The sequence below is a fragment of the Salvelinus alpinus genome, chromosome 6, assembly GCF_045679555.1.
Source record: "Salvelinus alpinus chromosome 6, SLU_Salpinus.1, whole genome shotgun sequence".
NCBI classification, from domain to species: domain Eukaryota; kingdom Metazoa; phylum Chordata; class Actinopteri; order Salmoniformes; family Salmonidae; genus Salvelinus; species Salvelinus alpinus.
The window spans coordinates 43,848,515-43,862,852 of record NC_092091.1 but is presented as its reverse complement, the minus strand read 5'-3'; the positions used below and the strand labels follow the sequence as shown (position 1 = coordinate 43,862,852).

Genomic DNA, 14,338 nt, shown 5'->3' with positions numbered 1-14,338 from the left:
CACATTTTTGAGAAATAAGCTTTCTGTGTGTATGGAACATTTCTGGGATCTTTTATTTCAGCTCATGAAACATGGGACCAACACTTTACATGTTGCGTTTATATTTTTGTTCAGTGTATATTATAGTTTTTAAATTTTTATTAATTTTGACTTTCCGGAGTATTTTTTCCAGATCAATGACAAAAACATCACAATTAAATGCAACAAAATGTGACAAAATCCAAGGGGGGGTGAATATTTTTGTTACCCATTGTACATAGCTCTGTGACATTAGATCTCTTTACTTTGACGTACATATTTATGTTCTGTTGGAATTGTATTACATTACATTGATTTGTATATCGCTGAAGCTGTATATTTGCCGGTCTTGTTTTATCTTAATGTCACATTCTCTAGCTATAGTATAAGTGGACATGTACTGTTTGTTATTCATTAACATGGAAGTTAAGATATTCATAGATGACCAGCTTGTGTTTGTACAACATCCTCCAGCCTCCCCTGTCTTCCTCTCACGCATGACTGTACCAATAATGAAGTGTCAGCTCTCAACCCCACTCTACCCGCTAGGCTTATCAGGGCTCTACGCTGAAATGTTTTACAAGGAGCACAAATAGAAATGTAGGAGCACAAATAGAAATGTAGGAGCACACAAGGAAATGTAGGAGCACACAAAGAAATGTAGGAGCACACAAAGAAATGTAGGAGCACAATGGAAAATATTTGAGAGATTGAAGTGGTAATCCGCAGTTGGGTGTTTATTTTTTTTCCTAGGGGCATGGTGCTGCCAAATAAAAACGACACAAATTGTAGCACTGTAAAGCCCTGCTTAGGGGAGGGAGGGTGACGGGGAGACAGGAAAAGAGCGAGATAAAGTGATATAAGGAATGATGGAGAGAGAAAGAGGGGGGTAAGGGAGGATGGATACTGAAAGGGGAGCAGAATGAAAGAGAGGGAAGGTAAGGAGGAGGAATGTATAAAGGGATAGGAGGAGGGATGATAGAGGAAGGTAAGGAGGAGGGATAGGAGGAGGAGTAGGAGGGCTAGATAGAGGGATAGAAGGAGGGATGAATGGATAAGGGGAGGAGAAGCCGGAATGGATAGAGGGATAAGGGGAGGAAACCTGCTCCCCAAAGGAAATCAGATTAGCGAGGGGCACCTGGTGCGAAGCCATCCCCTTCTGAGCCCCAGTGCATTCTGGAACGGTTCCAGGTGTCTGATAGCAGCACATTCCCCTAGAGGCCACCTCAGACACACACACACACACCCACACAAATAGACCAATATCTTGGTTGTTTTATTTATGTTTGACTCCCCTTCCTCTATTTCTCCCTTCATCCCTCTCTTTCTAGGTGTGAATGAGTGCGCAGACAACAATGGAGGCTGCTCTCACATCTGCAGAGACCGAAGGATCGGCTATGAGTGTGACTGTCCCGCTGGATACAAACTAATGGACAAGAAGACCTGTGGAGGTAGATTCCCATACAATATGTCCCTCTCAGCCAAGCCTTACCAATGATTGCGCTCTCTGAAAATTGCTCCCTCAATCTCCCACACATTTCCTTCTCTTCTCGTACTCTCTCTTTCCAGACGGTAGCTACTTAGAGTAAATGTCCCAGATATCTCTCTATCCTGCTGTCCATCCTGTCTTAGTAGAGACAGTGTGTCCAGTGTAATTGATGTTCTTCTGATATCCCTCCTCAGACATAGACGAGTGTGAGAACCCTGACGCCTGCGGCCAGATCTGCGTCAACTACAAAGGAGACTACAAGTGTGAATGTTACGAGGGCTATGAGATGGACCCCAGCACCAAATCCTGCAAGGCCGTGGGTGAGTGAGACAGCCCATAATGTCCCCGGCAACCACAGAAGAGACATGGACACACATACATGCGCACAAGCATGCATACGCACGCGCACGCACACACACACACACACACACACACACACACACACACACACACACACACACACACACACACACACACACACACACACACACACACACACACACACACACACACACACACACACACACACACAACCCAGCAACATCACCGTCTGTTCTCAGCCCGTCCAATATGAAAGGACTTTCTTTGTATGCAGGGCGGTCGGAAAAGGCAAATATTTGCCTTTGCCTCTCTGGGCGGTAATTAAAAGAGAACCATTCCCTCCATGTCTCTCCCTTGCTATGGGGGACCTGTCAGGGCACTGTAGGACACAGCCAGGCATTGTCCCTCACCGTGCCCCACGGTAAACACGCTAGCCTGGCCATGAATAGAAATCAATGCCCTGGTCTTAACTTTGGGCCCTCTCTCAGACTCAGACTGTAGAGAAACACATGGTTTGTGATTAGCATCATCATTCTTAGGTTGGATCATTACATGGTAATGAGGGGGCTTAAGCGGGAACTGGCTCGGCTTTGCTCTAAGTGGCGTGGAAAAGGCCATTGATTACCTTCCATCCGAGAACGCACGTCTTTATTACTGTTAGAGTGAGCATATACACGCTCTCAGAAAGCTCTGTCCGTTTATTATTAGAGCGGAAGGGAGGGGGACAGTGTGTCTCTGTGTGTGTGTGTATGTGTGTATTATTATAATAGTTCCTTGTAGGGCTGTGACGGTAATTGAATAACCGTGTAACTGACGGTTATGGATGAAGGCCGTCGTGAAAATGAAACAACCGCGAGAACCGTTTAAATAGGCACACATTCATTTTGGGAGAATTTTTTTGGGGGATTAACGTTATTGACGTAGATCAACTTGATCTAATAGCAGGAGGTGTTTACTAATGGTCATAAGCGATTGTTTCGTTAAACTTAGTCTGTCTATTGAGCGTTCTACATCTCCTCTTTCCAACTCTCGTTTGATGCTCCAGCTGCTAAACCGTCTGATGTGTGGGGTTGTAGAAGCGCTAGCCTATAGGCTATGGCACTTCAGGGGGGAGAAAATAGTTTGAAGTGTGGACTTTCTTGTATACAATGCTCGTTTTCATTGCTTGCTAGTAGATACATCAATTGGTATTCTTTTGAAAAAAGGTTGGATGTGTCTGACTATTCATTAATTATTCAAATGAGTTTCTTCTGACTCTGAGGCCTATAATGAGCTAATGTTGTCTCCAACCAGGCATGGTATAATTTGATACAGACTCTACTCTTTATTTATAGACTAATCAACAGTGAAAAAATGGCTATGGACATGTTGCGTGTATTTGTTTCTATTTTAACGATTGTCAATTTCATTATCCTACTATCGCATAGCTGTCTCACTCCTCTTCGTACTGTACTTTCCTTATCAATTCATCGAACCTACTTTCGGAAAGCCTACGGTGGCCTAGGTTTTTTTTATACGTATTAAGGAAAATATAAATATTTGCTCTTTTCTCTGACATACTCTGGTGGCTTTGATTGACAGGTCATTTTACGGGTTGTGAGTTCGCTGATTCTCTCTATAGGGCTATTCAGAAAGTTTCCTAAAGTAGCATGTCTGGACATCTCTTTAATGAGAATCAAACGCTCCTGTCAAGATTTCATCTGATTAAAGGCCTATTGTCAGTAGCTTATGCTACATTATTTTTCTCATTACGGCGCCCTCTCGCCATCGAGTGACCGCAGTAGCAGGGTTTGTGACGTTACGTGAATATCTCGGGGAAAAGTGGGAGAAAACCCATCGGACTTGTATGAATGGATTTTTGCGTCGAAATAGGATCAGTATTTAATATTTTCATATGTGGAAAAGGCAACAGACAAAGACAAGGTAGGCATATACATTTTTAGATTGACATTTTAGTCATTTAGCAGATGCTCTTTTCCAGAGCGACTTACAATTAACGTTAGTGCACAATTAGGTTGTAGGGTTTTTCTGCGAAGCCTGAAGGCAGGGAGGGGAAGTTCCTCTTGCTGCTCCGTAGCCAAGTACCATGGTCTTGTAGTGGATGAGAGCTTCGACTGGAAGCCAGTGTAGTGTGCAGGGGAGCGGGGTGACATGGGAGAATTTGGGAAGGTTGAATACCAGGTGGGCTGCATATATCTTTATTTTGACTCAATGCGACAGAGCCTCTCCAACCTGGGATTTCTTCATTTGTAGATTTAATATTTATAAGTGATAACCTGAATAAGAATAATGAAATGCCATGATAATAACAAAGTGTAATGGCTTGTTTCAAATAGTTTTTTTTAAAGAAGCATATTCATGTAAACAAGTGAACAAACAGAAACCCCTTTTCACATTGGGCCTTATAGGCCTAAGACAACAGTAACATACATTTAAATCAAATGGAAACATCAAAAATGATATGAAATATAAATGACAAAGAAAAGAAAAGGAAAAACAACCAACAAAGTGTGATTCAAAAGTGAAATTGCACGTGTTTCTTTTGAGTCAATACGAAAATGTGACAATCCTCTCCAATTGTGTACTAGACTAAATTTTAGAGGTAGTAACTTGAATAATAATAATGAAATGCTACTGATAATAACAAAGTGTAGTGGTAATAGTGAAGTTTCGGAGAAAAACCTGCCGCCCACATACACTCGTGCTTCTACACCTGCATTGCTTGCTGTTTGGGGTTTTAGGCCGGGTTTCTGTACAGCACTTTGAGATATCAGCTGATGTAAGAAGGGCTTTAAAGTGTACCTATGATAAAAATTACAGACCTCTACATGCTTTGTAAGTAGGAAAACCTGCAAAATCGGCAGTGTATCAAATACTTGTTCTCCCCACTGTAAGTAGATTTGATTTGACTCGCACACCCACACATCAACAGACGCGCAACCTCGTGCGTTCTCAGCGATGCACACACTCACACCAATTTACAGATAACACACGCTCACATTCCACTGTGTTAGGTTTATTACATTTACAGGAGCTGACAGCTGAAGTGACGATGTCGTTAAAGCACATCACACTGAGCCGGAAACTTCAGGATTTATTTGTGTTCTGGCCTGAAGGCACAAAGCCGTGTTCAGGGAACTCCATACCATTATTACCCTTCATCCAAACACAGATTCAAGGACATTGGCCCATTATTACAGCTTTTTATTCAAACACTTTGAACTTTTTTTTACTGCTCACTGGAAATGCCTGAATATAGTCTTAACTTAGAAGGCCCTTGGAGGCTAGATAGAGAAAGCATTATAAGAATACTTATTTGACTTACTTTCTGAAGTGTTTTGCCAGTTTTAATCTTAGCTTACCACACATATTGATTTAGACAAAAGTATCCCATATGGCTCTTTAGTTACTATGAACAGTGTGTTAGCTAATTAAAACTACGACTCCCAGGTTGGTGTCATGTTAGGTTCACATGTTTCGTTCATTGTTATGAGCTGAACAGCTCTCTCCAGTTCTCCTACAAGTACAGTTCGGCAAGTTGATTCCCACAAGTCATCTCACCACAGTAGTTTAATTGTATTGTTATTTTGTTTACCCTGGGTGCAGTATTACTCACTAACAGTTAATGACTAACTGATTGGCTCCCACTGTTTCCTTTGTGCATTCGTGCATTTGTGTGTGCCTGTGTCTGCAATTGTACTGCGGCATTCTCTACATCGCAAAACCGTCTGTTTTACAGCCCAATCCACATCATGCAAACAGTTAAATCTATACTAACTCTATTTTCATAAACACTGAGGTGTGCAGTTTTTCCTTCATAATCAGATGATCGCTCCTGGAGAGGGAGGAGGGAGAGAAATAACTACTTTTGGAAATAAACTCTTCCTGTATAATCCATTAGATCCATGTCAGACTAGCACTTTAGAGAGCACTGTTTGTGATTGAGCCCATCCAGTCCTGGTGTCTGTGTCTGCTCTATAGCCTCTGTTCTAGTCTCATTATGACAGACTGGGGCTGAGCTGAGCAGAGGTACAGCCATACGAGACAGAGCTGGATGACATTGCTGCTTGTCTTAACAGATGCTCGGAAGGACACTGCACTGTTATATATTTAAATGGAGGGAGGACGGGAGGGAGGGAGCATAGTGAGAGAGAGGAAAGAGACTAAAAGTAAGGGAGAGAGTAATAAGAGGGACTGAGGAGAAAAATACAGAGACGCAGAGAGATGGGCAAGGCAGAGGGAAAGAGTAGGATCAGAGAGAAGAGGACAAAAAGAGGGATATAGAAGAGGAAGAGAGGGAAAACGAGAAACAGGAAAGCAACAGCCATATGGACAGGTCAGAGGGAGAAGATCCAATGCCTGGATGACTCCCTACTGTTTAACCAGCCGTCCCGTCCCCCCGTCCCCGTCCCCCCTCACTCTCTCTCAATTCAATTCAATGGGCTTTATTGGCATGGGGAAAATACTTTTGCATTGCCAAAGCAAGTGAAATAGATAATAAACAAAAGTGAAATAAACAATACAAAATAAACAGTAAACGTTACACTCACAAAAGTTCCAACGGAATAGAGACATTTAAAATGTCATATTATGGCTATGTACAGTGTTGTAACGATGTGCAAATAGTTAAAGTACAAAAAGGGGAAAATACTCTCTCGCTCTCTCTCTCTCTCCTCTCGTTAGCTAATGTTAAGTTTTCTGGCTAGCCAGTTCAAATAATGTTAGATTGTCCGTTCTTAAATTCAGAGCATTTCGCTCTCTGAGCGTTCATAGCGCACAATGCCACTGGCTGAGGAGTAGGATTGATCCGAGCGTTCAACGGCAGCCAAGCACCCAAACTAACTGGCTAACGTTGTCTAGCTTGCTAGCTACTTCCAGACACAAATGAGAGAACACCTCACTCTGACCATTTAACTCGCCCTAGCAGAGCTGGTTAGACTGTTTTCATGTTAACCAGAGAATTGGTGACTGTAACTGTGCCGCTGTAAACAATTTAATACCGTTTTTTTTCTTGCCGACGTTTACTGACATCGGCCATATTCAACGGGTGTTGAGCGTTCGTAAATCAGTTATTCTGCGCGCGAGTGCTCTGAAGTCGGAGTAGATAGCCAGAATGAACAATGTCCATTGGAACGCACAACGAATATACCACTTAGCTAAGAATGTAGTGAATAATCAAGTCAATAATTGTTGGGTAGTTAGTTAGACAGCATATAGTTAATATACCTGCAAGTTCAATGTATTAGTAGCCAACTAACGTTATGTAGCTAGCAAACATACCTGTGCATACTGCTGTAATGCAACGCGGTTCGTAAGGATAGCGTAGCATAACAAATTGCCAGCCAACATAACGTGTAACGTAACTTATTTGAAAAGTCGTTACTTTATTACATTGATCAACATTTTCTTAACATTTGTCATAATTAGTTGCATATATCTTTCTTTTGACTCAATGCGACAGAGCCTCTCCAACCTGGCATTTCTTTATTTGTAGATGTAATATTTATAAGTGATAACCTGAATAAGAATAATGAAATGCCATGATAATAACAAAGTGTAATGGCTTGTTTCAAATAGTTTTTTTAAGAAGCATATCCATGTAAACAAGTGAACAAACAGAAACCCCTTTTCACATTGGGCCTTAATAGGCCTAAGACAACAGTAACATACATTTAAATCAAATGGACACATCAAATCAAATGTATTTATATAGCCCTTCTTACATCAGCTGATATCTCAAAGTGCTGTACAGAAACCCAGCCTAAAACCCCAAACAGCAAGCAATGCAGGTGTAGAAGCACGGTGGCTAGGAAAAACTCCCTAGAAAGGCCAAAACCTAGGAAGGCTATGAGGGGTGGCCAGTCCTCTTCTGGCTGTGCCGGGTGGAGATTATAACAGAACATGGCCAAGATGTTCAAATGTTCATAAATGACCAGCATGGTCAAATAATAATAATCACAGTGGTTGTCGAGGGTGCAACAAGTCAGCACCTCAGGAGTAAATGTCAGTTGGCTTTTCATAGCCGATCATTAAGAGTATCTCTACCGCTCCTGCTGTCTCTAGAGAGTTGAAAACAGCAGGTCTGGGACAGGTAGCACGTCCGGTGAACAGGTCAGGGTTCCATAGCCGCAGGCAGAACAGTTGAAACTGGAGCAGCAGCATGGCCAGGTGGACTGGGGACAGCAAGGAGTCATCATGCCAGGTAGTCCTGAGGCATGGTCCTAGGGCTCAGGTCCTTCGAGAGAAAGAAAGAAAGAGAGAATTAGAGAGAGCATACTTAAATTCACACAGGACACCGGATAAGACAGGAGAAGTACTCCAGATATAACAGACTGACCCTAGCCCCCCGACACATAAACTACTGCAGCATAAATACTGGAGGCTGAGACAGGAGGGGTCAGGAGACACTGTGGCCCCATCTGATGATACCCCCGGACAGGGCCAACAGGCAGGATATAACCCCACCCACTTTGCCAAAGCACAGCCCCCACACCACTAGAGGGATACCTTCAACCACCAACTTACCATCCTGAGACAAGGCCGAGTATAGCCCACAAAGATCTCCGCTACAGCACAACCCAAGGGGGGTCGCCAACCCAGACAGGTAGTTCACGTCAGTGACTCAACCTACTCAAGTGACGCATCAAAAATTATATTAAACATAAATGACAAAGAAAAGGAAAAACAACTAACAAAGTGTGATTCAATAGTGACATAGCAAGTCAATATGAAAATGTGACAATCCTCTCCAATCTGATATTTCTTAATTTGTATACTATACTAATATTTAACTTTAGCTAATTTGTATTCATTATTACAGAAAACTAATCTCACAACAAGATCATTATTTACAAGTTAATGGTGAGCTAGTTACAGAAAATAGCTTACGGTCATGAGTGTGACAAAATAAGAGCAGGGCATTCTACCGGAGAATTATAGAACTTGGTGTAAGGGTGTGTGCTGGTGGCAGGGAAGTCAGGCGCAGGAGATCGAACTTGGTATAAACGGAGCAGTTTAATAAGTGCTCAAAAACTCTGAAAACCAAAATATACAAAATAAAACGAGTGGGTACAAAACCCGTCGCACACCAGAACATAACTTGCACAATGCTTACAAACAAACAATCACCGACAAGGACAATGAGGGGGAACAGAGGGTTAAATACACAACATGTAATGAATGGGATTGAAACCAGGTGTGATACAAGACAAGACAAAACCAAAGGAAAATGAAAAGAGGATCAGCGATGGCTAGAAGGTCGGCGACTTCGACCGCCGAACGCCGCCCGAACAAGGAGAGGGACCAACTTCGGCGGAAGTCGTGACACTTGGACACTGTCTCGTTGGCCTAACGTTATATCTTAATTTGACTTTGGTGCAGGTCATGTTGTTCTTCACATTACCGTCTCTGGTAAACACAAACTATATCAAATAATATCAACGTTTATTTGTCACATGCACAGGATACAGAAGATGTAAACGGTACAATGAAATGTTTGCTTGCATAGTGGAGTCTTTTGTTTAGACAAGTAGCTAGCTAGCTAAACAATGAACCATAATTACCCTGCATGAATCTACAGGTAGCTAAAGCTAACCCACTTGCTAGGTTCAATGTTAGCTAGCTAACATTAGGCTATAACTAGCAATGCAAATGTATCTAAGATATGAATGATATCACTACACAAATCATACACGTAACATTAGCTAGCGAGCCAGCCAGCTAACGTTAGCTAGCTAGCTAAAAGTATGCTTTAACTTGCATTGAAAATGACTGTCTGACAAAATTAGAAACGTATAATTTCTGAAAATGTAGCTAGGTAGACTGTTACACGTATACACGGAGGAACACTTCTCCCTCTCTGTCATGGATGCCATGGTTTCACTTAGTTTGAAGATGTAATCCGGAGACAGGTATTTTATACAACAGCCTTCTGTGTTTTCTTTTCGGCTCCCTCCGCATTTGCAATCAAACACCTGAATTTCCTTAGCTATCATACTTTTCTTCCACCTGGCATTCCACTAATTTCAAAACTCAGTTCTCCAGAAAGTGGAGAGCCTTAGCAACACTTTTGTGCTTCTTCGTAATATCTTTCAAAAAAGCTGCTTTAGAAAGAATTACCTACACAAATTAAGCAGCTCAAGATGGCGTTGGAGGGGATGGCTGACGTTTTACGTGCTCCTAACCAACTGTGCTATTTTTTTCAACGTTTTTTGTTGTTGTTTGTAACTTTTTTTTAAAACTTATTTTGTACATAATGTTGCAGCTACCGTCTCTTATGACCGAAAATTACTTCTGGACATCAGAACAGAGATTGCTCACCTCAAACTGGAACTCCCACTGCCATCCGTTCTATTGGCCAACGTGCAATAATTGGAAAATAAAATTGATGACCTACGATCAAGATTATCTTACCAACGGGACATTAAAAATTGTAATATCTTGTGTTTCACCGAGTCGTGGCTGAATGACGACACAGATAATATAGAGTTGGCGGGATTTTCCATGCACCGAGAAGCTACGTCTGGTAAGATGAGGGGTGGGGGTGTGTGTCTATTTGTCAATAACAGCTAGTGTGCAATGTCTAATATTAAAGAAGTCTTGAGGTATTGCTCACCTGAGCTATTGCTCGTACCTTATGATAAGCTGTAGACCACACTATCTACCAGGAGAGTTCTCATCTATATTATTCGTAGCTGTCTATCTACCACCACAGACCGATGCTGGCACTAAGACCGCACTCAACCAACTCTATAAGGCCATAAGCAAACAACAAAATGCTCATCCAGAAGCGGCGATCCTAGTGGAAGGGGAGTTTAATGCAGGCAAACTTAAATCCGTTTGATCAAATTTCTAACATCATGTCACATGTGCAACCAACGGAAATAAAACTCTAGACCACCTTTACTCCACACACAGAGATGCATACAAAGCTCTCCCCCGCCCTCCATTTTGGAAATCTGACCATAATTCTATCCTCTTGATTCCTGCTTACAAGCAAAAACTAAAGCAGGGAGTCGCTCAATACGGATGTGATCAGTTTACGCGGATGCTACGATACAGGACTGTTTTGCAACCACAGACTGATATGTTCCGGGATTTATCGAATGGCATTGAGGAGTATACCACCTCAGTCATCGGCTTCATCAATAAGTGCATTGACGACGTCGTCCCCACAGTGAACGTACGTTCATATCCCAACCAGAAGCCATAGATTACAGGCAACTTCCGCATCGAGCTAAAGACTAGAGCTGCCGCTTTCAAGGAGCGGGACACTAATCTGGACGCTTATAAGAAATCCCTCTATGCTCTCAGACGAACCATCAAACAAGCAAAGCATCAATACAGGATTAAGATTGAATCCTACTACACCAGCTCTGACGCTCGCCGGATGTGGCAGGGCTTGAAAACTATTACTGACAACAAAGGGAAACCCAGACGCGAGCTGCCCAGTGACACGAGCCTACCAGATGAGCTAAATGCCTTTTATGCTCGTTTCGAGGCAAGCAACAGTAAATCATTCACGAGAGCAGCAGTTCTGGACAACTGTGTGATAACGCTCTCGGTAGCCGATGTGAGCAAGACCTTTAAACAGGTCAACATTCACAATGCCGTTGGACCAGATGGATTATCAGGACGTATACTCAAAGCATGCGCAGACCAACAGGCAAGTGTCTTCACTGACATTTTTAACCTCTCCCTGACCGAGTCTGTAATACCTACATGTTTCAAGCAGACCACCATAGTCCCTGTGCCTAAGAACACAAAGGCAACCTGCCTAAATGACTACAGACCCGTAGCACTCACGTCTGTAGCCATGAAGTGCTTTGAAAGGCTTGTCATGGTTCACGTCAACAGCATCCTCCCGGATACCCTAGACCCACTCCAATTCGCATACCGCCCCAACAGATCCACAGATGACGCAATCTCAATCGCACTCCACACTGACCTTTCCCACCTGGACAAAAGGAACACCTATGTGAGTGTGCTGTTCATTGACTACAGCTAAGCGTTCAACACCATAGTGCCCACAAAGCTCATCACTAAGCTAAGGACCCTGGAACTAAATACCTCCCTCTGCAACTGGATCCTGGACTTCCTGATTGGCCGCCCCCAGGTGGTAAGGGTAGGCAACAACACATCTGCCCCGCTGATCCTCAACACTGGGGCCCCTGAGGGGTGTGTACTCAGTCCCCTCCTGTACTCACTGTTCACCCATGACCACTTGGCCAAACACGACTCCAACACCATCATTAAGTTTGCTGGCGACATAACAGTTGCCGCCCATAGGAAGGAGGTCAGAGACCTGGCAGTGTGGTGCCAGGACAACAGCCTCTCCCTCAATGTGAGCAAGACAAAGGAGCTGATCGTGGACTACAGGAAAAGGCGGGCCGAACAGGTCCCCGTTAACATCGACGGGGCTGTAGTGGACCGGGTCGAGAGTTTCAAGTTCCTTGGTGTCCACATCACCAACAAACTATCATGGTCCAAACACACCAAGACAGTCGTGAACAGGGCACGACAACACCTTTTCCCCCTCAGGAGACTGAAAAGATTTGGCGTGGGTCCCCAGATCCTCAAAAGGTTCTACAGCTGCACCATCAAGAGCATCCTGACCGGTTGCATCACCGCCTGGTATGGCAACTGCTCGGCATCTGACCGTAAGACGCTACAGAGGGTAGTGCGTATAGCCCAGTACATCACTGGGGCCAAGCTTCCTGCCATCCAGGACCTATTTAATAGGCGGTGTCAGAGACTCCAGTCACCCAAGTCATAGACTGTTTTCTCTGCTACCGCACGGCAAGCGGTACCGGAGCACCAAGTCTAGGACCAAAAGGCTCCTTAACAGCTTCTACTCCCAAGCCATAAGACTACTGAACAATTAATCAAATGGCCACCGAACTGTTTACATTGACCCCCCCCCCATTTGTTTTGTACACTGCTGCTACTCGCTGTTTATTATCTATGCATAGTCACTTCACCCCTACCTACATGTACAAATTACCTCAACTAACCTGTATCCCCATACATTGACTAGGTACTACCCCCTAGTCTAGGTACTACCCCATAGCCTCGTTGTTGTTATTTTAATGGGTTACTTTTTATTATTATATATTTTTCATCAATATTATTATTATTTGTATTTATTTTTTTACTTTAGTTTATTTGGTAAATATTTTCTTAACTCTTGTACTGTTGATTGAGGGCTTGTAAGGAAGCATTTCACAGTAAGGTCTACACCTGTTGTATTCGGCGCATGTGACAAATAAAGTTAGATTTTATTTGATGTTATAGACAGAAGCTAGCTACATGGCAAACCAATCCGAACTCATCTCTCGGAATATCCAGCCCGTCCATTATTTCAGCCAATCATGGCTAGCGGAAGGTTCCTGTAACCAACTAGGCTCGTGATTTAACAATTTTATTAGTATTTACAGATTTACAGATAATACTTTTGTTAAGGCACATGAAAGTTTACATGTTACATAAGGCATTTCTGCCCCAAAAAAACAAATTTTGATAAAAATACAAAAATTGCGTTCAAATGCCTCTCCTGTGATGTAGTGAAGCGCGACATACGCCTAGTTTCCTGAAATGTATCACGTATAGTGTTTTGTAATTAAACTCTTTACATGTTAACTGCATGTTTTTTCATGTGTTGGAGGGAAAATACATAGACATCTCACATTAGTTTGACATAGTAACTTCGGTCTGACAAGACAAGGGAAATTCTGCAGTTTTCTTGTGGATTTAGCAGAGAATGCAAAGAGTGGAATTTTCACATGAGTACGACAGACTACTGTTTTTAACGTTAATTGTAGTCTCACTAATACAGGGAATATAATGTCTCAAACTTTGTTATGTATTGCTAAACTCTTGTTTTCTCCAAGCTGCTCTGGCCTAGGCAGACATATTTATTCTCCAATCTGCATTAATCTAACGATCCAAGAGAGAATATATACACCCACTTAGACCTCCTGTCACTAAACATCAACCAACAACTCAAAATAGTCATATTTTCATCCTTCCCCTCCCGTTCCGTCACCCTCTGTGTTAACTAAGGTTTTTTCAATAACAGTAACTAACTGTATTGTACGTCAAATCGATTCCCCAGACCCGGCTTCATATCTGCCCAGCCTTATCATTTTCAAAGCTTATCTTAATTGGCTGCAGGGCAGGGCTGAGTTATGGCAGATTAAAATGCATGTGGACTGTCCTGTCATCACATGCACACAAACACACGCACACGGAGGGGCTGACTCTGTAGTAGCACAGGGATCAGAGAGCAGCTACCCCGCAGGATGGCTCTCTTTGATGACATCACCGGTCCCTTGACCCCCGGCTGGGCCCTGGGAGCATGCTGATGCTGAAGCAGGAGTTTTATGGAGGATTTATCTATCACTGTGACAACAGGGATGGGAATGAGGGGCTGGGGGCTATGTTGACAGAGGCAGCAGGACACCTCTCTCTTTCATTATCTCTCCCGCTCTCTTTCTTTATTTCCCTCTCTCT

At 43.0% G+C, this 14,338-nt stretch overlaps 1 protein-coding gene across 4 annotated transcripts in view; it reads left to right on the top strand.

Moving 5' to 3' along the window:
• The window catches only part of LOC139577559 (low-density lipoprotein receptor-related protein 8-like), a 263,472-nt gene that overhangs the window by 195,360 nt on the left and 53,774 nt on the right, over positions 1-14,338 (top strand). For all 4 annotated transcript variants that reach the window (XM_071404638.1, XM_071404637.1, XM_071404636.1 and 1 more), the window contains exons 8-9: positions 1,350-1,469; positions 1,702-1,827. In XM_071404638.1, the coding sequence (XP_071260739.1) occupies positions 1,350-1,469; positions 1,702-1,827 (246 nt within the window). The remainder of the gene's footprint in view (positions 1-1,349; positions 1,470-1,701; positions 1,828-14,338) is intronic.